At 35.3% G+C, this 27,491-nt stretch overlaps 2 protein-coding genes and 1 long non-coding RNA gene across 14 annotated transcripts; 1 reads left to right on the forward strand and 2 right to left on the reverse strand.

Annotated features, from left to right (window-relative positions):
• Positions 1–290: 290 nt before the first annotated feature.
• Positions 291–1,716, reverse strand: LOC141615374 (WUSCHEL-related homeobox 5-like). Its single transcript, XM_074433760.1, has 2 exons — positions 1,238–1,716; positions 291–655 (listed from the first exon to the last, which is right to left on the reverse strand). The coding sequence occupies exons 1-2, from the start codon at positions 1,605–1,607 to the stop codon at positions 444–446; spliced, it is 582 nt and encodes a 193-aa protein (XP_074289861.1). The 5' UTR covers positions 1,608–1,716; the 3' UTR covers positions 291–443.
• Positions 1,717–13,304: 11,588 nt separating this feature from the next.
• On the reverse strand, positions 13,305–17,765 carry LOC141612409 (PHD finger protein ING1). Of its 2 annotated transcripts, none has more exons than XM_074431175.1 (7): positions 17,556–17,765; positions 15,736–15,807; positions 15,410–15,597; positions 14,629–14,692; positions 14,434–14,533; positions 13,769–13,922; positions 13,305–13,666 (listed from the first exon to the last, which is right to left on the reverse strand). In XM_074431175.1, the coding sequence occupies exons 1-7, from the start codon at positions 17,584–17,586 to the stop codon at positions 13,556–13,558; spliced, it is 720 nt and encodes a 239-aa protein (XP_074287276.1). In that variant the 5' UTR covers positions 17,587–17,765; the 3' UTR covers positions 13,305–13,555. The 2 variants fall into 2 exon arrangements, with proteins under 2 accessions (XP_074287276.1, XP_074287277.1); XM_074431176.1 differs by having other exon boundaries at positions 15,440–15,597; positions 17,556–17,746.
• A 1,259-nt stretch (positions 17,766–19,024) lies between these two features.
• LOC141612411 (uncharacterized) lies at positions 19,025–26,987 on the forward strand. 11 transcript variants are annotated; one of them, XR_012529092.1, is made up of 13 exons: positions 19,027–19,259; positions 19,484–19,636; positions 19,996–20,034; positions 20,642–20,951; positions 21,159–21,439; positions 21,657–21,698; positions 21,830–22,085; positions 23,022–23,770; positions 24,630–24,760; positions 25,118–25,219; positions 25,575–25,649; positions 25,934–26,135; positions 26,702–26,987. It is a non-coding gene; the product is annotated as an uncharacterized LOC141612411 (long non-coding RNA). The 11 variants fall into 11 exon arrangements; XR_012529094.1 differs by having other exon boundaries at positions 19,484–19,608; XR_012529087.1 differs by adding an exon at positions 26,352–26,458 and having other exon boundaries at positions 19,028–19,259; positions 19,484–20,034; positions 23,022–23,111.
• Positions 26,988–27,491: the final 504 nt, after the last annotated feature.

The raw sequence follows: 27,491 nt of genomic DNA on the forward strand, positions 1-27,491 counted from the left end.
CCTTATCCTTATCCCAAATTTCGATTCCTTTACATAACCCTATGAGAACATTTATAACAAAAAATGTTCTCTCATTCAAATAGAAAATGGTTGAGGCGTATTGGGATCACTTTAATGTTATTCCATTAGCTTACGTTTCTTTTATAATCGGATTTGGTATTCTTTTCGTCCAGGTCATTAGTTATCTATGTTTGAAAATACATATTTCTAAGAAATGATAATCGATAACTATCAATTGGGACAGACGAAGGAAGTGATCAACCTTTTGCAACAACTTGGAGTCCATATTAGACAAATTAAACTTTATGCTATATGATCTAGAATTACATTAATGTTGATGAGGTGCAAATATGTTTTTTTAAAAACATAAACTAAACATTGTGCATCATATGGAAATTTTGTTTCTTAATTAAGGAAATGGAGTATGATAATAATGACTAAGCCTAAAAGAAGCTTAAGCGCAAATCCAAAGGAGGATGATCAAACTCTCTTCCAAAGGCATAACCAAAGGTTGCATAGTTGTTCTCTTTGCATTCATTTGAAATCATCCTTATCTTCTCCGATTCCGGTACGTTGTATGAATTCATCGGAAAGAGTTGGAGTGTTTCTATTGCTCTCTCTTGTTCGCATGCCACTTGATTTATCTCGCCAAAATCTGTTAGCCAAGTACACAACCGTTTAGCTAGAGCAAATTACTTTTATCATTCTAAGATAAAATATGCGAAAACATAAAGTAACCGTATCAGTAATTAATGAGTTTTAGTATCACCATATTCACATGTTATTTCAATTTTCGTGCTCATTATTTAATTTGCTCTAAACATAATCACAATTAATACAAAATATTCAGATGTCAGCTAACTTAGCTTATAAAGTCCTGTGAACTGGTACTGATGACCAGGATTCATAAGCGAGTGTTTTGAAATAAACTCGATAGTTGATACCATTATTACAAATAAAGATCATTCATACACCGGGCACAAAATCATAACTAGGTCAGTAATGAGTTTCGGTATCACCATATTTACATGTATTTCTTACTTCGTGCTAATTATTTGCTCTAAACATAATCACAATCAATACGAAATATTCCATATGTCAGCTAACTTAGTTTATAAAGCTATGAGAACTGGTACTCATGACCAGGATTCATAAGCGAGTGTTTTGAAATAATAAACTCGATAGTCGAACTATTATAAAAAATAAATATCATTCATGCAAAGAAAGATGGACGTACATTTTGTAGGAGCAACTGCCTTTATATGATGATCATCAACTTGGAAGCACGACGTATTATCGTTATTGTTACTATTATCCTTGGAGACACGACGTCGTTTCTGCCTCTCCCTAGCCTTATGGTTTTGAAACCAATAAAAAACATTCTTACTTTCAATCTTACCATAAAAGCTCAACTGATTAGATATTTTCTGAATTTGGTCAGTACTAGGGGTTCTAAGCCCGGACCTAAATAAATCGGTCAAAACCTTAACTTGTTCCGCGGTAGGGTTCCACCGACCACACTTAGTCCCACTACCACCCCCACCGCCACCGAAACAACCACCTCTTTTTGCTTGAATGCAAAACCCTGGCATTCCTTCTTCTTCCATACTTTTTTTATGTAGTAGTGCACTCTTGTTTTATTTTGTATTTTTGTTAGTGATGTTTTTAGTTGAGTTTTAGGTAAGGCAACACTAACTTAAAAGGGATACGTTCCTAAAAAAGGGAGTTATTAAGAGCAACTTATATATAGCATGGTGCCATGGTGGTATGCTTTTATAGAGCAATGTTCCAATGCCTTTTTTGTCAATGCAACTAGTGTATTGTCTTCTTTTTTTTAGCTTTTAACTTTATAGAGTACAACGTTATTAAATACTTCCGATGAACATTATAATAATCCCACTCACAAAAAATGATGTTAGTGTAAGTTTTATGGTAATGGTAATAATGTAATATGCTCAATTATTAAAACAACATTTTATGTTATTATTATTAGTATTATTAAATTTTTCGATTATTTATTAAGTTCGTTTCAGTTCACTTTAGTTCCATTCAATTCAGTTTCAGCTCAATTTACTTTAGTTCAACTCAACTTCATTTTGGTAAAATAACAAGATTTAAATATATTAAGGGCCTCAGCCCTCAAACAACATCAACATTTGAAATATATGATTTATACATTACATAGATCTAGATTTATGAAATACGAGTAAATCAGTAACCATTGATTGCACCTCAACCTATAGCCTAATCGTTTTATTGAAGTGGTTTTCATAGTTAAAAATCAAGAGACAAATTAAATCTAAAATGCCATTACTCCCTCCTATTCAGGGTTTTCTTCCCTATTTTCTTATTCGGTTATTCGGGTTTTCTTCCCTATTTCCTTTTTTGGGTTGATTTGTGTCGTCCAAATTCAATGACATGTGGGGTAGTGTATTTTGTGTGGTCTAAATTCACTTCCTTATTTCTTGGGTAAAAAGTAAAGGGGACGAATATAGTGAATATGAGCGAGTATTATTGAAAAGAAAAATTATAAAGCAAAAAGGGCGACCATCACATGTGAGACTTAGTACAAAAGGTTATATAATGTAACATAAGTGTTTGATCGAGTTGCATAATATACTTTAGCTAAATCTAAAAGTTACTAAGACAAATCTAAATCAATTGTTTATTATTGAGTGTTACACATACCTAATTTGAGTTTGAAACTCATACACTTGTATGCTATGTTATTCTGACTCGGCTTGAAGGGTCGGACATGGATGCATTTCCAAGTGTCGGGCATAGTTTTTTAATAAAAAAAAGTCAAATTTTTGGTCTAAAATAAAGTGTCCGAGTGTCATACCAGTGTTCAAGGATCGAGTGTCGGACAGTACTTGAGCTCATATAGAGTGTCGAACCACAATACTTCTATTTTGATATCTTCGAATTAAACTAAAAACTTAAATAAACCTTGCTTTGATCCAAAATCTCGTGTATTTAAAAATTTGTTAATTCTATTTTTTTTAAAAAAATGGAGGGACAATACTCAGATTTGATGATGACGAGATTTAAACCCAGATTTTGTGTATCATTTTTCATAACTTTACCATTTAAATTAGCCGATATCTCCTAAATACAGTACTTAAGTAATCCCCTATTTACTAAATGAATAGGCAAACTCCAAATTTTTCCCGCCTAAACATATTTCCTAAAATAAAATTTAGTTATTTTTTTAGCATATTCTATAAGTATGGTGGGATATAATACACATAATCTTTCAGATTTATAAACTTATTTGTGATATTCATGTCATTTAGTATTTTATATTCTACACAAAATTATCTCCAATCTTTTTATAATATAAAAAGATTTTTTTTTTGTTTAAAGAATCATAGAAAAAAATTCATTGATTTTCTATGATAAAAAGTTGCGGCTAAAAATATATTTTCAGTAAAATTTTATAAAATAACACCATTAATCTCTCGCTAATAGGAAAAACTTTCATTGAAATACTCATTTCATGATTAATACGATTTTGACTTTAATTTTTCAAATCAAAATATAACGATGAGAAACGTTTGAAAAAAAAAAGTTTAATTAGTTTAAATTTCATAAATATAATACACTAAAAAAAGTAAAACTTTATATATACCGTGCAATGTTTGCACGGGAGCTACACTAGTATGATAACATTTGTGGACACATAGATAATCCAAAGTGGGACATAAACTAGTAAAAAAACATGTCTACCAAGATCACAAGGACATACCAAGTGTACATGATTGGCTCATAAAAAAATTAGGGTTTTGCTTTTTGAGTGCAAATGAAGTGAAAGTCAACAATTTTCAGTGTCGGATATTTAGTTGGATGTTTGTGTTAGTTCTCTGGATCCGATTACTGACATGGATCGGGTTGACTGTCAGTGAAAGATATATAGAGATGGTGTAATGTTATGTTTGTCAGTCAAAAATTGTGGAAATTTGGATCTTCTTTTAAGAATGTGGGAACACAAAAGAGAAGACATTGAACTCGAAGCCACCAAAATTATAAACATTTTTTAGGGACAAAACAAATGTAAACTTGTAAAAAAGAGTTTTATTTTATTGATTATTTGCATGCTTCTTCTCCTTTTTGGATTGTTAATTTTTAGGAACCAAGGAAAAAGCCAATGCTTTTTTGAATAATTTGCAATAGGAGGCCACAACTACGATAGATGTATAGCTAGCTAGGGTGAGATTTAAAAGCATGTTTGTGATCGGATTTGTTTGTTGTTATGGACTTGTCTTATTTGTTTGGGAGTGTGGATGATCTTTATAACTAGATCGGATAATTGATGTACAATGGCATCGTAAATCTTAACTAATAATCTAACTTTCAATAATTTTGTTTCTGTAATAATAAGAGTTAGCTTATGCATGTGGTAAGAGCTGTTTTAATAATTCAATTGTAAGATTGGGGATTCAACTCTTAACCGCGACACAGTAAGCCCATTTAACCAAAAAAGAAAAAAAATGATTTTGTTTCTAATTTTTTTGAGAATTTCCACCATTGTTGTACAATAAGGTATTATCCATTTATCAGAAGCCATGGATTTGGACGCCATTGATGTATAGCAAGCTTATGATTGAAGAAACTGAGTAAATTGATTGAGAGCAAATGTAAATAGAATTGTTGGATATTATTGAGAAATGAAAAGTAAATAATGTTACAGCTTTGATCCTATATTTATACACAGTCTAGAATTCTAACTAACTGGAGCTATTTACAATAGTGCCCTCTAACAAACTCAAAATATCTATAACAAACTTTGACTCCTCCTAACTAACTGTTGACTACAAGGCTGACGTGTTGCTGCTGATCAAGGAAGTAGAATGTTCTAGAAGCATGTGATCACAATATTGAATGTTCAATATTGTTCCATATCCCCCCCTCAAGTTGGCACTGAGTTTGTAGAACACAGTCCTAACTTGGAAGTCAAAAAGTTATGCTGTGATTCGCCTAAACCTTTGGTCATGATATCTGCTAATTGAAGAGAAGATTTAACATGAACTGTAGCAATGAAGCCTTCCTGCACTTTGTCCCGGACATAATGACAGTCGATATTGAGATGTTTGGTGCGCTCATGGAAGACAAGATTAGCAGCGAATGTTGAGCAGCGCGATTGTCACAAAGAAGAGGAATGGGTAAGGAAACCTTGAGCTGCAAATCATTAAGCAAACCTTCAACCCATTCTAATTCGCTGGTGGTAGCACTCATGCTACGATATTCAGATTCGGCAGAAGACTTAGAAACAGTCTTCTGCTTTTTTATTTTCCAACTAATGAGAGCCTTCCCAAGGAAGACACAATATCCGGTAAGAGACTTGGCAGAGAATGGACAATTACCCCAATTAGCATCCGAATATCCATGGAGCTGCAGGTCAGAATTAGAAGGATAGAAAAGGCCATGATTTAGTGTACCCTTTAAGTATTTGACAACGTGAAGAGCAACCTGATAATGGGATTGGCGAGGAGCACTAAGAAATTGAGACAATTGTTGTACAGAATAAGAGATATCCGGGCGAGTTAAATTAGGGTACAACAAACGTCCAACAAGTCTTCTGTAAGATTCAGCATCTGATAACAACTCACCATCATCAGGAGATAATTTGACACCCCGGGGAAAAGGAATTGGTGTGGGTTTACAGTCCTGTAAACCAGTTTCAAGAAGCAGGTCAACAATATACTTCCGTTGATTCAAGAGGAGACCTTGATGATTTCGAGTTACTTCAACCCCAAGGAAAAATCTCAGAAGACCAAGATCTTTAATAGTAAATTGCTTGTCAAGAGCCATTTTAATTTGTTGTATAAAGGAAGAATGAGAACCGGTGATCAAAAGATCATCAACATAGACAAGAATTATTGTGAAATCTGATCCTTGTGCTTTTGTAAAAAGTGAATAATCATGTTTAGACTGTGAAAAGCCCAAACTTTTCATGAGAAATCGAGATAATTTAATGTTCCATTGTCGACTTGCTTGCTTTAAACCATAAAGAGAGCGTTTCAAATGGCAAACTTGCCCTGGCTTTGCCTTTGTATAACCTTGAGGTGGATCCATATACACCTCTTCATCGAGATAGCCATGCAAAAAAGCGTTGTTGATGTCCAATTGAAATAATGGCCAACCACGAGCTGCTGCTAAAGCCATGACAGTACGAATAGTGGCAAATTTAGCGACAGGAGAAAACGTGTGCTTGTAGTCCTTGCCTTCAATTTGTTTGTAACCTTTTGCTACAAGCCTTGCTTTATAACGTTCAATGTTGCCATCTGGTTTAAATTTGAGTTTATAAACCCATTTGCAACCTATAGGACGATGACCAGAAGGAAGATCAACGACATCCCAGGTATGATTTTTCTCAAGAGCATGTAATTCTTGCTTCATAGCTGTTGTCCAATTGGGATCATTGACTGCCTGAACATAAGAATTGGGTTCAGGCTTAGCCAAAACATTTGCCAAAGAGCTTTTATACTCAGGACTGTGATGTGGCATAGAAGAAAAAAGGGTGTGAATGTTGAAAACAGTAGATGAAGGAGGAAGAGAGGACAATTTAGGCAAAACAAAATTCTGCAACCTAGAAGATAATTGCCTTTCTCTACTGGATTTCCTTGGTTCTGCAGGAAGAAGAACATCATTGGTAGTATTAATAGCAGGAGAAGCATTGCGAGAGAGAGGCAAAATAGTAGTATCTATATTGGCAGTATTGTGAGGAGATTCAGAACCACTGGTGGCCTCAATATCAGTAACAATCCTAGAAGAAACAACAGAATCAAATGAAGAAACTGCAGGAGGAGAATCAGAAGAAGGTGTGACCAAGGGAAGTAAGATTTCAGAAGGAGAAAAATTAGAATTTTCAAGATTGAATTTGTATGGAAAAATATTCTCATAAAACCGAACATCTCTGTTAAGAAATTTTTTCTGAACATCCAAATCAAAAAGCTTGTATCCTTTGCTTCCATGGGGATAACCAAGAAGTATACAACGTCTTGCTCTTGAATCAAATTTGTCTCTATTAACTGTCCTGTTATATGCATAACATAAACAACCAACAACTTTCAAGGCATCATAATCCACAGGTTTTTTGAGGAGAAGCTCAATGGGTATCTGCCAATTAAGTACAGAAGAAGGAAGCATATTGATTATATGTGTAGCAGCAAGAAGACATTCTCCCCAAAACCTCTTAGGGAGATTAGCATGAAACCTGATTGCCCATGCTGTGTCAAGTAAATGACGGTGTTTTCTCTCAACCCGTCCTTTTTGTTGAGGCACTCCTGGAATACTACGCTGAGAGATAATGCCCTTATCTGCTAACAATCTTTTGCAAGATCCATATATAATTTCCGTCCTATTATCACTACGAATTTGTTTTATAGAAGTACTGAATTGGTTCTCCACATAAGCAATAAAAGCATATAAGGTATAATAAACTTGGTGTTTGTCCTTAAGCAAATGTGTCCAAGTTGTGCGTGTGAAATCATCAAGAATTGTAAGAAAATAGGTATCACCAGAGATGTTAGGAGCGCGATAAGGTCCCCATAAATCATGTACCAAATCAAAAACATTAGGTGCCCTTGAATCACTTCTTTCAAAAGGAAACTGATGAAACTTTGATTTGAGACAAATTTCACAATCCAATTTAGTAATGTCATTACAAAAATTTCCAGGGATATGCTTCATCTTAGAGACTGAACTATGCCCTAGTCTGGCATGTAAAATGGAAACAAAGCTAACATTACTTGCCCTATCTTTTATTACATTGTTCATTGAACTATAGACATAGTCTTTATTCAAGCTTCTCATGGAATCCAAGCCTTCATTGACATTGAGTAGCTTGTATAATCTAGAATTCTTCACCCCATAAGCCAGAGTAATCTTAGTTGTAGGGTCCTGAAATTTACACCCTTTGTTATCAAAAACAACTTGATAACCAGGGTCCATAGCTAACTTGCCAACATAAAGCAAATTATGTCGAAAATCAGGGACAAATAGCACATTTCTCAGCAAAAGATGTGCATTAATTCTTATATCTCCAACTTGTTGCACAGATTTTACCCTACCATCAGGTAAACTAATGCAGATATGATGATGTAATTTCCTCAAATTTTGAAATAATGAAATCCAAGGACTCATATGATCAGACGCTCCTGTATCTACTATCCAATGCATAACATCACTTTGTGAATAGACATTAATAGCAGATAACGCAGAGTGTATACCTGCAAAATTGGCCAAATTTGCAGTACTGGTAGATTCACCAGCCTGTTGGTTGATGCTCATATTTCTGACAACTTGTTGAATAATACGAGTGAGATATCCTTTATCAATAGCCATTGAGGGAGCCTGAACACCTTGCCTTGAATAAGCATGAAACTGATTGATATTATCAGAATACTGTGAGGATGAAGGACTGAACTGCATATCAGTATTCTTGTTGAATTCCAATGGATCTGAAATACTTTCTTCAGCAACATTAGTTGCAAATCTTCTTTGTGCTGGATTTCCATTAGATTTGTCTCCTATTTCGTTATTCTTTTGCTTCCTCTTGTATTCAAGTATGCGTCAGTTCTCAATGTTATGATTATCCTTTTTGCAATATTTGCAAAACATAGGTTTGACAATCGCATCAGATGAGTCTCCTGTTTCTGCTCCATAGTTGTTGAACTTTGATCTCTTGAAGTCTTTGTACTCCTTGTTCGCTTGGCCTTGATACTGAATCTTGTGATTATAATTTTTGGAAACAAATAGAGTAGTAGATTCCTCATTGACAGGCAATTTCTCTGTGATTGACCTCTGGCTTTCAGCTTGCAATAGTCTTGAGAAGACCTGATTAACAGTAGGCAAGGGATCTTGTGCAAGGAGAATCTGTCTGAGATGATCATATGCTGGATCAACTCCCATCAACAACTGATTTAACCTTCTGTTATTCTCAGCTTCTATGAACTTCTTCAGAAGGCTACAGGAACATTTTTCAAGAACTTCATACACACATTCCAGAATTCCTTCAATGTTCTGCAATTCTTCCCATAAATGCTTCATTTTCCCGTAGTATTCAGCTATGGACATGCTTCCTTGTTGAAGATTATACAAATCTTTCCCAATCTCATAGTACATAGGACCATTAGTTTGACCGTATCTCTCATTTAGATCATCTCAAGGGTGCTTTGAACTATCAACATAATCGAAATCTCCAGAAATTTCTCCTAAAATTGTGTTCATAATCCAACTTGTGACCATATAATCCACTTGAATCCACTTTTGATGATCAGAATGTCCTTCAGCAGGTTTTTTGAGACTTCCTGTAATGAAACACGCCTTATTTTTTGCTGCAAGAGCGCGTTTAATTCCTCGGCTCCATCTTGAGAAATTCTTTCCATTGAAAGGTACTGTGAGTAGATGCATCCCTGGATGATCACCATTAGTAGGATGATAAGGATCATCAAAGATTCTTGAATCTGAATTCGAAACAGTAGAATTTGCTGATTCTGTAGGCATTTTGGTTGATTTGAAAATTTTGATTGATTTGTGATTGAATTGTGGAAAAAATGAGTAATTGTAAAAAAAACGATTTTTTATTTTTTTTTTATTTTGTGAATCTTTAAGAAGTTCAATTGAAAGATTGAAGAAAATTATGCTTTAATTTGCGGAAGCTTTGAAGTATGCAGAATCAGGATCTAAGATCCTGCTTTGATACCATCAGAAGCCATGGATTTGGACGCCATTGATGTATAGCAAGCTTATGATTGAAGAAACTGAGTAAATTGATTGAGAGCAAATGTAAATAGAATTGTTGGATATTATTGAGAAATGAAAAGTAAATAATGTTACAGCTTTGATCCTATATTTATACACAGTCTAGAATTCTAACTAACTGTAGCTATTTACAATAGTGCCCTCTAACAAACTCAAAATATATGTAACAAACTTTGACTCCTCCTAACTAACTGTTGACTACAAGGCTGACGTGTTGCTGCTGATCAAGGAAGTAGAATGTTCTAGAAGCATGTGATCACAATATTGAATGTTCAATATTGTTCCATAATTTAGAATTACTTTTAATTTAATTCAGTTTAGAAAATTTCATTATAAGAAACATGGTATAACTCAATGTTCTCATTTCATAGGTTATACAATGATCAAATGCATGCATGCACCTAGAATTTTTCATTCAAGAGAGCAATTGCACGAGGTCACAACACGATCTCCTTTCCATTTTACTTGTCAAAATCATATATGCATTTTACATTTGTACTCCATGGTAATTTATACGATGGGTTTTCACATGAACTTCTACCTTTTTACCTTCACTAGCTATTAGTAGTCAAACTGATCATAAGTACATTGTATTGATATTACCCAAGTGTTAATCCTAATAAGAAATAGTTCACCTTCTGACTTTGAAATCAAAAGTTCATTTCTCTTTGAATAAAAATATAGTTTTATATAAACATCACTTTAAGACCTCAAATAAGCAAGTGGTCTACAACGTCGGAGTAAAACTATAACCGATTGTCCGTCGTAATCGACTTAGAGCACCGTCAATGAGTGGCGTTGAAGTCCGTAACGTTTTTCACTTTGGTATCACGAGAGTATGATTTTGTCTTTTAGAACTTGGCACTACCACATATCCTTCTCAACTCTCATTTCCTAGGCGTAATTTTGGCTTCATATACTCGGCGGCTACTCGGACTTACTTTTAATTATCACAAAATTTTATTATAGACGGCACATATCCGTCTATAATTAAAGACGGGTCAAATACAATATCATACTCCTAATAAGATAAACAACAAGTGGGGTGGTGGGGGCAAAAAATGTCACCACTTTCAAGCTATTTGACCCGTCTTTAGCTATAGACGGATATATCCGTCTATAGCAAGACTAGTTATTTAATTATTTGTTTTATGTTTATGTTTATTCTAACATCCACTAATTATGTACGTAAACATTTGATTTAGTATTTCATATTTTTCATTTGTATTGAAAATATATCCGTTTTCATTTCAATCAGAAAAAAAAAAAAAAAAAAAATACGGAGTAAAAAAGATGATAATAATTGGATAGTTTTCGAGCTGAACTTGAGACATTTCACAAGTCGAGTTTTTAATCCAACATTTTAAGTTAAACAAGATTCGAGCAGAGTCCGTCAACTCAAATTTACATGATTACAATTACAATTTACAGTTTACAGTCCTCATTGGGATTAGATTAATTAATCTCCTAGATTACAAAGTTGGTGAAAGTGCCCATATGTCCGTTTTCCTATTGTCATCTATCTCTTGTAATTTTTATCCAAAAAAATATTTCATATATTTAGGCTTACCATTCCACAACAAAGAATAGTGTCCAAAAGAGGGGGAACCTAGAATTCAATGATTCTCGATGCAATCTAATTCATCTTTACAAATTATTATTGATATTTTAGTAATTTTTTATGTTAGAGATGTCAATTATACACACTGATAATAGTTGTATTAGAGGAGTTCTAAATTCTAATCACCAAATTGTGAATTTGGTCGACCATCTAGTTGCTTATAGGGATCCCTTCGAATCAATAATAATTAGTATTGTGAATGTGAATTTCTTAGACAAAGTTATTAAGTATAGGGAACTTAGACCTTGTTTTTTTTTTTTTTTTTTGGTTGAATGAGCTTAACTGAATTAAGCTGAACTGAACTGGATGAAGCTGAGAATCAAGATTTGGTGAGATAAATAGAGCTGAAATAAGCTAAGCTGAATTGAAGTAACCTGAATTAAGCTGAACTAAAATGAAGTGGGCTAAACTGAGTAAAATTAAGCCGATAAGAAATGGGTTTTAAAACCAAATTCACGAGATTTTCAAATTATAAACAAGGTATATATCCTTTAACTTGTTCAAATTACATTAACGAAATAACTATCATATAATAAGCAAACTCGTGAATCGTGATAATCTTATTAGATACAAGTTTTCAAATAAGAATTTGTGTTGAATTCAATACCAAAAGATTAAACTATCAAATATTCAATAGCACATATAATCGATTCTTATAAAGTTGTAATTACAACTCTTAAGGTGGTATATATTCGTCTAAATTATAGAATAAGATAGTCTGACAATGTGAGACAGTCATTTTCTTAGTTGAAAACTCATTTATTTCTATCACTGAATGAATGTTGCTATATTATACTCCGTATTTAATACGACAAATCATAATGTTTTACAGATTTTTTTTTTTGTCTAAACCATCCGGTAATCCGAACCACATTGGGCCGACTAATCCGGATTTCGGGGCGTGTCCAAGGATTACGGTATTTAAACCCCTCCCAATCGCAGTTGTGGGGGATCGATCCGCAGGCCTCCCTACCAAGCGCAGCCCCATGCTACCACTGCGCCAACCAACGATTGGTATAATGTTTTACAGAATAATATTTATTATGTTGTTTGGCATTTTATAGTATGCGTTTAATGTTTTAAAATGTTCTTAAAACATTTTTTTTTTTAAAATTATTTTCCCAACATTTGAATCAAAATGACCACTACATAGTATTTTGGAGCTGCAGTGTTGCACAACTCCGTAATAGTAGTGGAAATAATACAGAAAGAAGTGGTGCGGTGCTAATACAAGGGCACGCGTGAAATCAAAGCCGGCCCTCAAATTCCGTCGTTTTATATGTTGTCGCCACTAATATTGTCGTTTCATGAAAAACTAAGCTTCTCAACTCAAAAATGTGTACTCAAAAACAGTAGATAATGAGAGATTTAGGAAGGTGTAACATTCTGTAACTTTGAGTGGGAAGCCTGACATAGTGGGATCCTGAATTTTGGGGGGCTATGTTGTAGCCCCATTTTAGGAACACATAATTTCCCTTTTGTACCTATAATATAATAAATATGAATATATCATGCATTCATACATAAAATGATTCAGCAAATTATTGATTTTGTTCTAGATGTCAACCTTTTTCGGGATTGCCGCCATCAAAATACTGGTGCATTATTGGAAAGAAAACGAACTTAGTTTAGGTTTAGCATCCCCATGCGTAGAGCTGGTAAGTCAGTGGGTCGGACCAGTTTAAGGTAGAGTCATAGAGATCGTGTCTGGTTCTAATGGGTTGGGTTTTGGCGGTTCACGTGAGGCGTGTCCGTCTTATTCTGGATGCTCTAGCCTATTTACATGGGCTTCGACTGTTTGGGTTAGGACACTCGAATAATAGATGCAGTCACTTCATTTTGACAAGAAAAGAGATCTAAAGATAAGAAATAAAGCAGTTCGAATAAGAACTATCACAGTAATGAGAAGAAACCCGAATGAGTAGAACTCAGAGTGCGTGAAGTCCCATATATATATCTGTATTCATACACGGCTACATTGAGGAATTTTCAAGAGTTTAACATCACAAAATGGAAGCCAATGAAAACGGGGGGTAAGCGAGAGGCTCCAAGATACATTATCTAGAAACAACATCAAGTTAAAATAACACAAAAAAAAAAAAAAAAAAGGTAAAGCACAAAACACATACATTAGCATCTCTCGTCTCGCCCTTCTGAGAGAATCTACAGCTATTTGCCTTTACGTCGTTTCTGCTTTACGGAGCAATCAGGACAATACCATTTTCCTTTTGGCTTCTCTTTCACTCCAACACACCCAAAATGGAACCATTCTATCCTACACTGCAAGAGTAGAAAATGTGTCTCAGTTAAGACTTAAAATCATGGACAAGAACAAAAAAAAAAAAAGTGAGTGCTTATTAAAATACGCAACATATTACATACCTCATTATTATCGCATCCAACCATCTCCCCATAGCTTACTTGGTTACAAACACAATATGTTGGTTCATTTGGGTCGACAGGGAGATCCAAGTCCATACTCGTTGGATTAACAGGAGCTGCCGCTGCTGCTGCTGATGCTGCTCCAAGGCGTGTTCTGTAGAAAAGATAGCATCAATGATAATATCTCCCACCAGAACATCAGGAAAGAAGGGAATATACTTATATAGCTCTTGACTGGGAATCAAGGAAGCCAAGAGTTTTTGATTTTTGAATGACTAAAACAAACTCAACCAAATTTTACACAAGCAAAAAGAGAGAAGAAAAATAAGTAGAGAGATTGAGATTAAATGGAAGTATAATCACAACTACATTTACGATTGAACAATATTAAACCAGTGCCTCAAAGGCTCATGATAAGAAATGACCCTTGATGAAAATTGTGTGAAGAATTGCATAGACCAGCTACTACTTTACAGTTTACAATGCGAGAAGCACACAGTTTCGAGAGCCATCATTCTTTATTTCGTCATATTTTAAAACCAGAGAATAACACGTCTTTAACTTGATAGGAAATTTCCAATTCTGGAAATAAACATCAACACAAATATTACACAAAAAAATTAATTAGAGAATGAAGGCCATGCATGTGAAGGTAAGATGTATACTTTTTACGGCCTCTGCCACCACCTTCACCGCCTTTTCCAGACTTTGCACCACTTTCATCCTTCGCATCAGATGAGCCAGAAGCTGCTGCAAGCTCCTTTTCTGTCAAAAGGTCATTTTAAATCAAAAGATATAGTAATAAATATTCCAGATTCAATCAGATCACGAAAATAAGAAAGGATAAAAAGAAAGAATACCACGTCGGATCTCTTCTTCCGATTTCTTCAGATATTGATCAAGCTGCTGAATGTGTGCATCAACCTGTTACACAATTCAAGACAAAACTTATAAGGCAGATTTTGACCCTCACATATGAAAGCAAAATGTTTTCTCTCCTGCCCCTATGTCCTTTGGGTCACTCGGAGAATCAACACAACAATCAAATTCATTCACATACACAAATCATCTACTTGTAGTAAGATCATGTTATTGTGGCTCACATGAGATAGGAGCAAGGATAAATGCAAGCACAGCTAACTGTCTACCAGCGTGCCCTTACATTGGAAAGACGTGCTCTAAGATTTATGTATTTTGCTAAAAATAGGAAACTCCTTCGTTCATCTCGGCTTATAAAGTGGTACCCTGTACCCTGTACACCAGCCCCTCTCTTACATGCTTTCTGTATTCCATGGCTGTAGTCTTTGACATTTGTATTACTCGACAATCCACCCTAACATCATCTTATAATCATGATGACCCTGGTGGATGAACAAAGTTTACAAGCGAGTAAACATAAATTAAGATCATAAAGTGGGCATCATGATGATCGCATACAAAGTGGAACTTCTTTGACCCTGGGGTATCTAAATTCCTGATTCCATCCCTTAAAATGGCTTAGACTATATTGTGTTTCACTAACTGAAGTTATTCTTTGTTTACAAGGAACCAAGATCAAGGAACAATTTTAGAAAATGTGTGAATAAGGGGTCAAGGAACAGGTGGCTTGAACTAAAGAGAAGTAAATATGACAAGCAATACCAAATCATATGCCTGAACTGCCAAAGCAACCTTTTCATCAGCAATCCTGATGCTGTGTTTTTGCTCATCCACTGCTTCATCTGAGAATCTAAGGCGGGATGGATCAGCAGTAACGGTACCAGATTGCAAGCGCTGCTTGAGATACTCTATTTCTTGCTCGCAACGCTGTTCATTCTGACGCAAAATTTCTGCAACCAATCTCGCCCAAATACCAAAAAAATGTTTTACAGTGTATACTCATCATTCATTAACATGATTAAGGATTGAATAAGAAAGAGCGATGAGTAACTGGAAGATAACAAGTAAAATGGCAACAAGTAACACACCTAGTAAACTTTTGTCCAAGTCACGAAGTAAAGCATATTTTTTCTGCAAAATATTTGGGAGCAACTCAAGATCTGCAATAGAAATACAACCCCGACAAAGTTATAGATCGCAAAAAAAAAGCAACAAAAGCAATACTACCCAAGTTTCTTAAAGGCACACAAGGTAGTATATACGCAGCGTTGCAGTCTTACTCCAAAAGAGAATACTAAATAAAAACGTGTTCATCCTTTAGAAGGGCAGGAGCTACTATATCATTTGTTATTTCAGAGAACTTAAAATCTTTGACCAGATAAATATACAAACATTTTTCAAACAAGATGATATGCCAAGGATGAATGTCATACATCTTTCTGGTATCCAGCATCATTGGACCCTTCAAGGCTTCAATTATAAAACTACAATATTAACTGTCTTACACATGATAGAACATGACTAATGAGTGCTCATTTATGATTCACATAGACAATGGATCAAAGACGACCAACCAAGTGGTAAAAAGAAAAGTAAAAGAGTGTGGTTTTGGTCCTTAGAAATATCCCCTGCTAAACGATCTTTTCACAATGAGAACAAATTAAATGCTCCGTAAAACAAGACTCTTCTTAGGCTCCAACGAGAACATCAAAAAGCCCTTGTGTCTATATCATAATAAAAATGAATGTGGTTTTCAGGAACTGCACGGAATGATTGCTACTTCAAACTAGAAAGAAGCGCAACCGGTTTTATGAGACATTTTTATTTATTCCATATAATCCAAGATCAATGAATAATGTCCTTGACTCTTCTTTGGCTCCCTATGCAGGTTAAATGATCCAGTATACAAAAAGAGAACTGCACAAGCAGAACCTACCTTATATGATAACATCTCAACAACATGATAAAGCATCCTACATATTGTGCATCATGCTTTGATACTCTCTTTCTATAGATTAGCCTCACTACTTTTCATTCATGTTTTCAAAAGTAATTAAAATTGAGCAATCTAAGGTTACTTCACCTTACAACTGTCGAAGGTGTAGACTGCCAATCCCATTCTTCTTCATCACAATACATAAAAGGCACAGTAAAACTTCACGAAAAAACAATTCTTTATATCACTGCCACACGCTATTATCACTACTTTTGTCAACCATCATTTCTTTTCCATTTTCATTTAGTTACCATTACCTTAAACGGTTTCCGGTCCTCTACTATATGAACAATCAGTTGGGACATGCATATACAGCTAACATGTACGAATTGATCACTATTCCTTGATCAACACCTCCACTCCAACGAATACAAATTCATCATTATTATCACCGCCAAATGTCGCAACTTACTCTTAACCATTAATCAAGATCTCCTCCTCAAATGTCGCAACTTACTCTTAACCATTAATCAGCGCCCTCTCCAAACATCACCAGATTTCCAGCAACATCATTAATGGTACCAATTCAACTGTACTCTCACCATTACTCGGAAAACCTAACCTCAATTTCATTAATTACCCATTATCATTTCTCCAAAAATTAAAACTCACTCAGAATCTCAAACTACCAGTATCAAATTGTCATTTCATTCGCTATTTCACAAATTAAATCGTCAAATACATCAATGCAAGCATTTTAACAGTTCGCATCTCAACATTAGCAATAATTATCAAATAATCGATCAAATTGTTGATTGTTACGAACATTCTATCAATCTTATCGATTCAATGCTAAAACGCCCAAATATTGAACTAAAACTAGGTCAAATTGAATCTAGGGTTTTGTAAAAGCCTGCAAAAATTACGATAAAAGCAAAAATTGAAGGAAGAAAGAGATGAAGATGAACATACTAGCTTGAAATTCGTCGAGAAAAGAGGACATCGGGAGAAATTAGGGTTTGTTCGCGCCAGAATCAATCAATGAAAAGTCGTTGATTTGTCTTCCTTGCACTTTGACTTGAGACACCGTTAACTCGGTTACACGGTGCGACAGTCGACAGATTGGCAAACGGGTTAATTTAATTCGGGTGCGATTAATCGGTTCAGATTTTATGTATCAAGGATTTGCAATGAGATAAGTTGATTCGAGTTATTTTTTTGGTGATGTCTAGGGGCGGCATTGCGGCAAGTTTGACCTTACCCGAGTGACCCGATTTGAACCCGAGCAAATCCAACTCAACAGAATTCGAGAATATTAAATATTACAACCCGAAATCGACCCGGCACGGCCCGAGAACAACCCGTAACCTGACATGACACGATGATCAGTGACCCGAAACCGTCCCGACCCAACCCGACGACTACCCATAACCCGACATGATCGGATGATCAGTGACCCGAACCCGACCCAGACCCGACCTGGTACTAACCCGATTAAATTGATAAACAGACAATTAACTTGCAATGAGTTAATTGATAAAAAGACAATCGGTTCAGATTTGATTCGAGTTATTGATAAACAGACAATCGGTTCAGATTTTATGTAAGGAGTATCAAGGATTTGCAATGAGTTAAGTTGATTCGAGTTATTTTTTGGTGATGTCTAGGGGCGGCAAGTCTGACCTTACCCGAGTGACCCGATTCGAACCCGAGTAATCCAACTCAACAGAATTCGAGAATATTACAACCAGGGGCGGATACAGGCCCATTTTACTAGGGCTATAGCCCTAGTAGTTTCCAGGGATAAACATTAGATATACATAATTGAGTAGTAAATATTTAGCTAATCCTCTCTGCCATAGTGGTTTGGCTATCAGTTTTCAGAGGCAAGACCTGGGTTCGATTCTCGATGCGGCTATTATTTCATAAATATGTTTCTATTTAATTCACCCTACTTTTTTTGTTTGGCCTTGTTGTTTTTACCTTTTAAAGTGCCTTATTGTTTTTACCTTTTAAGTTTCCTTAAATATGTTTCTCCATCTCCCACTAAATAGTACTCCCTCCATACCAGGATCAATTGTTACGTTGACCGTTTTGCCACTATTCATGGTCGTAGGGAATCTTCGATATTATTCTTAATCTATAAGACAAAATATAGTCATGTGAGATCTTGATTGATTTATCATCATGAATGTTATAAGAATATCAAATTTTTATAATTTTTAATAATGTGTAACAAAAGATATTCACGTTACAAAACGTGTCTCGACAAGTGTGAAAAAGTCAATGTTACCATTGTTGTGGTATGGAGGGAGTATTTTTCTATCTCGATTATTTGTTTACATCTTATCCATACATCTTTAAAAATCCTAAACATCCCCTACTGTAGCTGTAACAGTAACATTTTCAATTTCTGACCATTTTGCCCTTTTTTTATTTTTCCTCTTTATTTGCGTGTCACACTACTGCTGCCTTCTTCTACAACATTCTCTTCTCTTTCATTTGTTCCATTTTCAGGCTTTACTGCATGTCTTGCTCCTCCCATTTAGTCCACCCATTCTCCTTCTTACCCTCTCTCACACTAATTTCCCTTTAACTAATTCCCCATTTCCTTTTTAGTTGGTATTGTTTTTGAAGTGGTTGCTGAGGACGGAGGTCAGAGATCGGAGATAGGCGGTATGTTGTCTCTCTTTGCTTTTTTTTTTTTTATTTTTTATTTTATTATTATCTTGGCCATTTGATTTGGGTATCGACATTTTCAAGGGGTATGTCATCTCTTTCTTTGCGTTGATGGTGTTGATATTCAGCTATTTTTTTAGAAGTTTGATCAAGTAATTTTGATGGTGTTGATATTCAGCTATTTTTTTAGAAGTTTGATCAAGTAATTTTTGATGATATAGGTATGATGATCAGTCGGTTGAATTGATTAGCTAGGTTTTTACGATTTTGTTTGGTGAGATGAAGTCCAGAATTTAATGGCTACAATTTTTGCGCCTCCGAGTACAACTGAAGCTGTCCGATGACGGTAAGATTTTGGTCATTGTCGTCACCAGGTAATTAATTCTCTTACCTTTGTTGCATGTTATTAATTAAGCATTCCCTTTAATTTGCATTGATTTTCAACAGCAACAAAGAGGTGACCAACAACTGAACTGTGTTTTTTTTTTTTGCACAATTACGGTTCTTGGGTTTGACTATAGTTGGTATTCTCTTAATTTGTGGGGTGGTTGTTTTATTTTGGCAGATTTAGTATTGCCCAGATTTTCTCCATAAACTTCATTTTCGTGCATTCTTAGTTTGTCAATAAATATATAATTTGATTGGCTAATAAAGCAACACCACTCTCCATAAACAGTAGATCTTTTTTGCACTGAATTTTGATATTGCTTAATTTATTTTGTGTTCATGACAGCCTTTTTACTTGTGTCGTATGAAGAGTTGGAGTAACAAGGTGCGCAATAATATCACCATTTCAATGATTGAGTCGATCATTACCACTGATAAATTATGAGAAACTATGTTTGAAAAGATTATTAGGCATTGCAAACTGCTTTAAGAGTTAACACAGCATTTTGGTTTCGATTTTTTTTATTTGTTGCCTTAACCCACTGATAAATTATGAGAAACTATGCCGAGGGATAAGTAATTCGACTCATTCACATCCAAATCATGAATGTTTGGAATCCATATTATGCAAGGAGGCATTGCTTTTGCTAATTCAAATTGAAGGGTGAGTAGCTTTGAGTAAGAGTAAGGTGTAGGCAGAGTAGCTTCAGAATGTCAGTGCTTAGCTGATCAATATTGATAGACCCCTTTTTAATTCAAATATAAGTTTGAATTGATACACCGCGTACTTTTAGTTTCGCAAGCTATATTGTTGGAGTTCTTCTTTTGAACCTAGAAGCATTTCACAAATTTGAACACGTTCTAAACTTAATCGAACAACCAACCATGAAACATTGTGGAACTCTGCTTATCGTTCTTGTCAGCTGTATACGGTGGGAATATTATCAGCTGTATATCAGAGAATTAACTTCAATAAATGCTTATTTTACCAGGCAAACCTTATTTTTTCTTGGATGCTTCTGAATATGAAGGCGTTCGTAACCATTTTTCAAAGACAAGAGCACACTTGGAATTCAACCTAAAAGAAAGCTGGAAAAATGGAGAAAAATGTGCATGCAGGAGTGTGTTTTGAAATGCATTATGAAGAAAAAATCCAGGGTGTTCTTCGTCCTCTGTGCTCTACTTCAGGTATAGTTTCTAAAGAAGGAAGCAGCAGTGACGACTGACGAGGCCACAGAACTTCATTTCCAGATTCTTCGTTCAAGATATGGAGATCCATTAATTATACTGAACCTCACTAAGGTATTACTCAAATGACTGAATTAAAGCCTGCTACATTTATTATGTGGGAACCAGAACGTCAATATAACCTGAATCCGGTTAATATCCGCTCCTATTTAAGGTGGATGACGAAGTGCGTTAAGGTCCAACAAACTCGAACTCGACTCATTGTCATCTCTAATCTAATTGATGTATCTAATACATTTCATGGGGACTTATGTACTGTAGGTGGATGAAGAACACCCTGAATCACTTCTTCATAATGCATTTAATAATGTTGTTCGAGTCACTGAGTGCATTAACAAGGATATGGATACCGAGAATCAGTTGACCTTATGGAATCTGGACCTTAATACAGATTTCCGTATATAGCCTTTTCCCCTTTTTGTTCTCTTGCAGAAAATGCCATTAGCATGTTCAGATGGTCATGACTCACCCATTTTTACTTTGCGGTGAAGGTTCGATGTGCGTTCAAAAGCTGAAAGATCGGCTACTATGATATGGATCAGGTTATATCCTTGTGCTTTCACCTATTAGTTTGATCACTTACTGTATGAAATGTGGGGTTAGTACCTACATGGTATCTCTAAATCATTGTTGTGTCCAACAGATTAGTCATACTGGGTTCCCAGATAATTAATCGAATATTTACTTCTGGTATATTGCCCTTATTTAAAGTCGATACAATTTCTTAATGGTTTTGTTAATTGTTCTCATTTTTTTCAGCCCAGCTTGATTTGTCAGGGAAGATTATGCAGAATTCTTGAGGTATGTTCACCTTTTTTGTAAAGGATTTATTATTGTTGTGTTAATTTGGACTTTTCCAAACATGACGCCCAGTTTGATTGTTTTATGGTGTTTATATGTTCAGTATGATGTGGTTCAATTGTTTTGTTCAGGCCCGAGCTCATGTGATCAGGGAGGGAAATGAGACAGAGGAGGTCAGCTGGCCAAAGAGAATGAACCTTGGCCTACCAGGAGGATTTGCGTCAAGTTGAGCGTTGGAGCGTTGCCATGTTGCATTGGGAACATTATCTCACAGACCGTGCCACGGCACAATTTTGGCTGATGAGCCAAGCACTGGCACGGCACGAAGGCCCGCCATCATGCTTAGGCCATGCCGCCTGGATACAGTGTTTATCACATCTATTTGAAGTAAAACACTTGTCTCTTTCTCGTAGATATTTATAGGTCACATTGATAATCTTTACCGATGGAACATGTTGCACATTTCTAAATAGCAAATGAATATGAAATGGAAGGAAATAAAAATCAAGACTTTGTTGAGTTTTCTGGGTTTTTACAAAAAAAAAAATGATGAGTGTTTATCATCCATGTTTAACAAAGAAATACAGCATTTACTTGGTTTTGATTACTTAAAACAATTAAGAAATGGGGATTTGGACTTAGTTGTTAGAAATTCGGTGTTGATTTTATTCAAAAGGTGTGCCTTTTCTTTTAGTCGGCTGGTATTTTTTTGTTCTTATCTTTTTATTTACCGTTTCTTTTTTAAGACCATCTTGACTTAAGGCGGTTCTCATACGCAACAAAATAGATGTGGAAAATTAAAGGAGGTTGTGAGACGTCTTGAGTGAAGACGGTCTTAAGCAAGACCAACTGCTTTTAATTTGATTATTTACATTTCAGTAGTTTCATCGGTGAATTCATTATGCTTATGTATCCTTTGTCCCCTTTTTAGTTATATTGCATGTCAAACTGCTATTTGTCACATTTTTTTGTCAAGATGATTCTTTGTAGTTGATATCTAGATGTTGGTTAGTTTGATTTATTGGTGAGGTTGTTTAATTGGTTTAAAGGGTCACATGAAAATTAATGATCTTATAAATAAAGAAGCCATTTGGTATTTACAGTGATGATAATTCTTACTTCCTCCGTCTCAATCATTTGTTTACCTTTTTTTTATTCTTTGTGAAGGTATTATAATCTTTGGTAACAAATGACTGAGATGGAGGGATTAGTACCTGATTACCTAAAGTCCTTGTATCAGCTTGATGGAATTTGTTATGAAATGGGGCTGTGACATTAGGAGCATTTTATTGTTTTGATGATCAAAATTGTCTTGCTTTTCAGGTAGACCTTATTTCTGAAGGTCAACTGCACTATTGCTAGCTGGAGTGTTGGGCTTGCCTCCCATTTGCTTAAGATGCTGGTTTTATAAGTGTTAGTTTGTCTTCAAATTGAGCATTTGATCGTAATTATTGCCTGCTAATTGCTCTCTCTTTCAACACAACATTAAACTTAAACTCTTAATTTTGTTAGCCAGCCGGTATTGATTTTCTGCTTGTGAATGAATTGTTGATGCTAGCTAGCTTAACTGAGATTCTTGTGATGGGATCAATGCACAGAGACTCAGGGGGTTGTAGTGATCAGGAATTTAGGTTGCGTTTTTGTGTTGCTATTTGGTTATGCAGGCTGATTTCATGAAAATGCCATTTCTTGAGGATTCATTTGATGATGTCTATGCAACCGAGGCGACATGCCATGCAGCAGATGCACTAAGTAGTACATAAGTTTTACTACAGTTGTCAATGTCTTACTTTGTCAGTATGTTAATTGGGTTTCTTGTTTGTGTATCAATGCCATGATTTTTGGAAGTTAATAATAAAGGTCGGCAAAATCGTCTAATTGTTAATGCTTTTTTGGGGTGTTAAGCATACATAGGCTTGTGGATGCTTCTTTGGGTGATCAGCCTAATGGGAGGTAGTACGACAAATATGATGCTGATGGTTGGCTAGACCATGGATTTGTGTTTCGCAAGTTGAGAAACTACCACAAGCATACAACTGAATACTGAATTCTTCTATTTGGTTTGATACAATGTGAGGCTACACTGTGCTGTAATTTTCACATGTATTTGGCCTGTTTATGGTTTTATCCTCCTCTCATTAAAAATTGTGTTGCAATCCCCAAGGTGAATAGATTCATAATTGTCATTTTGATCAGATTGTTCGTTTTAATCATGGTCTAGCCAATGTAAATCAAAAATCAAACATTTTACAGTCGTGTTTGCTTGTATTAGTTGTATAGTTGTTGGTAAGGTGGGGGTTGGTTCTTTTTAATGGGTTACTTTGAGTTGGTTTTACATTGTATTCACTATTGATTGAATTGGTGGTAGTGACTGCGTATTGGAAGCCGAAGTTGCTAGTGACAGTGTCAGTGGTGGCTGAAAGAGGTGACAGTGGAGAGCTGGTGATTTGTGTCAGTTCCATTTCCCCTTCAGTTGCACTGTACACTCCCATTTTTCTTCTCTTTCTCATCTTTTTTTTTTGGAAGATCATGCTTTTATTTATGCCCGGTTTTTGTTGAAACAAAATATTTTTCAAGGCTGATCTCGTTTACACTCTCAGACTATGCTTTTACTTATGTTTGGTTTTGTTAAGATTGAGAGGGATATGGGGAGATGGGTGGGATTTAGCTTGTGTTTTTCCCCTATGACTTTTGGCAGACTATTAATTGAATTTGCTGGAATATGTGTTGGATGACGGGAATGAGTCCCTGCTTGCAAACATTTTTTAGACTTAGTTATTGTTCTCTGGTTTGGGTTTCATTTTTCGACTTTTTTTGTGTGCTTGGGTTTAATATTGATCCAACTATGAGTTCTAGACCAAAACAAGGTTTTTATTGCCCTTCTTTCTCTTGTTTAGTTTGTCACACCTCAATGAAATGTGGATATTGCAGGCAACAATGCTCCAAAAAGAGCTGAAAGGAAGTGTAATTTTCACAGGAAAATGAGAGAAGAATGATGAAATAGCTGAAGGTGTCAAACTCAACTGCCTGATTACAATAAAAAAGTTCTAATGTACCAGCAGGTATAGCTCTAATCTAGGATTCTCATGATTATTCTCCACCATACAACGTGTCGAAAGTGGAAACATAATTTGTAGAGTACCTTTAATTTCGATGGTCAAATGATATCAATTTCTCATATTTATATAATCCGGGTATATACTATGTACAATGCAAATGATACTTAGGAAATACGTGGTTTCAATAAATCTGACATTTCGAAAATTGGATTGTATGTCTGGAGTGTCTGACTATCTCTGCATAATTTGTGTATATCCAACCTCCCCTTCCTCTATTTGCAGGATCTTTTTTGACACTGCGGTACTGTTTTTGTATATTATGACAAAAAATTTGGCTGATATTCATGGTTCTGGTGGCAGGTACTGAAGGAGGATGCAAACTACCCAAAGGAGCTAATCGGAAGAGGCACAACATATGATTTTCAACGAGAACTTGACGCTGCAATTGCCGACTTTAACAAGGTATCAAGTTCATGTTTCTGTTCTAAAAGAGTTTGCTCTTCTTGACAAGAGCTTTAGTAAACTTGTATGTATGCCATGGAGGCAAATCCACTAGATGGTGAGGCATCGAAGCATTGAGTGCAAGCTCGTACTGCATTAGGAGACTCTGAGGGGAAAGAATAAAGGGCAGGGACTCTGATGTTCTTTTTATAAATCTACGTTTCCTGTGATACCAAAGACTTATTGTTCCTTAGTTTTGGAATATGATGGAATAACACAAATTGACACTTTTTTAGTCTTCAATTTGTTAGTCGTCTCTGATAATTTGTCACAAAAGCTTTCTGAATTTAACCACGTTGCTGAATTTGTGATCCAGATAATTAACAACCTGAATGAGGCATTGGCGTTACTGCGTTAGAGCCTAATTCGGCTAATATACTGCATGAGAGAGGTCCGTTAGCTAGACTCATTTCAGTTCATTTGATTCTACATTCTCCAACCTTCCTTTCTGCATTTCCATTTGTAATTCTATTAACCAAAAAAAGACCCTTATAATTTAACCGTCTTCCGAAGTTGAAAATTAGTGAAGGGAAGGACGACCCCTTAAGGAAATTAAAGAAAATAACTTCACGTTTAAATCTCATTATAATATGACTCTTTTATTATGTTAGAAACTACGGAGTATTTGCTAACTGGAGTCCGAAAATGTAAATGACATTTATATGTGGCCCGCAGGATTTGGTGGTCGCCGAAGCCTGAAACAAGAAATGTCATATGTTATTGACCTACATTATAGGTTGCATTACCGGTGGCTGCACGGCAACTCCAAATGGGCTGTCGAAGTTGTTCCTTAACTAAGCTACAGTTCATGTCGAAGTTGTTCCTTAACTAAGCCATTGTTCATGTGGGTTGTTTCAAGAAGAACAACCTCACTTAGGTAAATTATATTTTCTACTGCCCATTTGGGATTTGCATTGATGTGTGTACTGTCAGATGGCTTTTACGAAAAGAGTTGCCTTGGAAGTTTATATTATATGCTTATTGAGTACGGAGTAATCGTTTTTCATCTCCTTCGCAAAACTCAACTGATTTGCCCAAAATTCAATTATTCTGATTTGCCCAAAACACAATTATTTTGTTGTGAATTCTACAGTGGGGATTGAGAGGGAGGATATAAGAGAAAGACGGGTTGAAGGGTGGGAGAAAGGCAGAGACCGTTAAGCTTAACTCCTGACCTACTTGCTTGTCATTCTTTTTTTGGTACGTTACTTGCTTGTCTTTCTGTAGTCTGAACATGTCAGTTGTTGATAATTAAGCTACTATACAAATTAAATGGGCTTTTGTTTGGCTTTTTAATCAATGTCAAAATGACAATGAGCGAGTTATCGAGTAGTATTAACTCTTTCGGTGTGCTGAAATATGTTATTATTAGTTCATTTCTATGGTTTTCTGATCTTTCTTAGTATTTTGTTCCAGTTAATGATTATTGTTATTTGTTCACAGCTGCATCCAGATAAAAAAAATGGAAATAGCTAGAGGACATGAACAAAAGAAAGAGAAAGATAATGAGAACGAGAACGATAACAAGGATTAGAAGATGAATATCCATTATCTCTAATTTCTTAACGTAGTCAATCATTTACATCTTACGCGTCGCATTCACGGGAATGATTTCGCAAACAATTACGGAGCGTTTCTATAAATAATAGGCGGTTGTGGTCTATGTAACTATGTATTTGTCCTACATTCTAAAACAAATAGTATTAGTTGTTTTGAAGATCCATGAAAACCATGTCATATTCCGTATTTTGTTGCTATACTTCCGACTTCTTTCCACCTAGCATTTCACCAAATTGGGGCACCGCGCCCGATAGGGCGCGGTGCAACAACTAGTCTTAATAAAAACAAGAACATTTAAAGGATTTATGTGCAGCCACTTCATCATAGCAAGTTTTTTTTTTTTTTTAAATTCCGAAAATACGGGCCCCACAGAGAAAACTACGGAATTAATTACAAAATAACGTCTGTTCTGATGTTATTTGCGAAATTGTTCGGAACGTACTAATTTAATTATTCGAATACAACAACTAATGTAGTCTACCATGAAATTTTCCAACATTTGGAATGATATTAGACTATTTTCGTTAATTCTACAATTATGTTTCTTCAATTTGATTGTAAACTCTTTTCAAATTTGATAACTATTTCCATTTTATAGCGATATTTATATTGTTTGCTTTTTATTATTTCCCATATATTGCATTTATTATATACTATATACTATATACTATAT

The sequence above is a fragment of the Silene latifolia genome, chromosome 11 (genome assembly GCF_048544455.1).
Source record: "Silene latifolia isolate original U9 population chromosome 11, ASM4854445v1, whole genome shotgun sequence".
NCBI lineage: Eukaryota > Viridiplantae > Streptophyta > Magnoliopsida > Caryophyllales > Caryophyllaceae > Silene > Silene latifolia.

What these genes read in the sequence shown, in the direction of transcription:
- LOC141615374 (XM_074433760.1), bottom strand. Translation starts at nt 1,607, where the DNA reads ATGGAAGAAGAAGGAATGCCAGGGTTTTGCATTCAAGCAAAAAGAGGT. An exon ending in GGCAGTTGCTCCTACAAAAT is followed by an intron (nt 656 to 1,237) that starts GTACGTCCATCT and finishes CTTGGCTAACAG; the next exon opens with ATTTTGGCGAGATAAATCAA.
- LOC141612409 (XM_074431175.1), bottom strand. Translation starts at nt 17,586, where the DNA reads ATGTCCTCTTTTCTCGACGAATTTCAAGCTA. An exon ending in TCTCGACGAATTTCAAGCTA is followed by an intron (nt 15,808 to 17,555) that starts GTATGTTCATCT and finishes TTTCTATTGCAG; the next exon opens with ATCTTGAGTTGCTCCCAAAT. An exon ending in CTTGGACAAAAGTTTACTAG is followed by an intron (nt 15,598 to 15,735) that starts GTGTGTTACTTG and finishes GATTGGTTGCAG; the next exon opens with AAATTTTGCGTCAGAATGAA.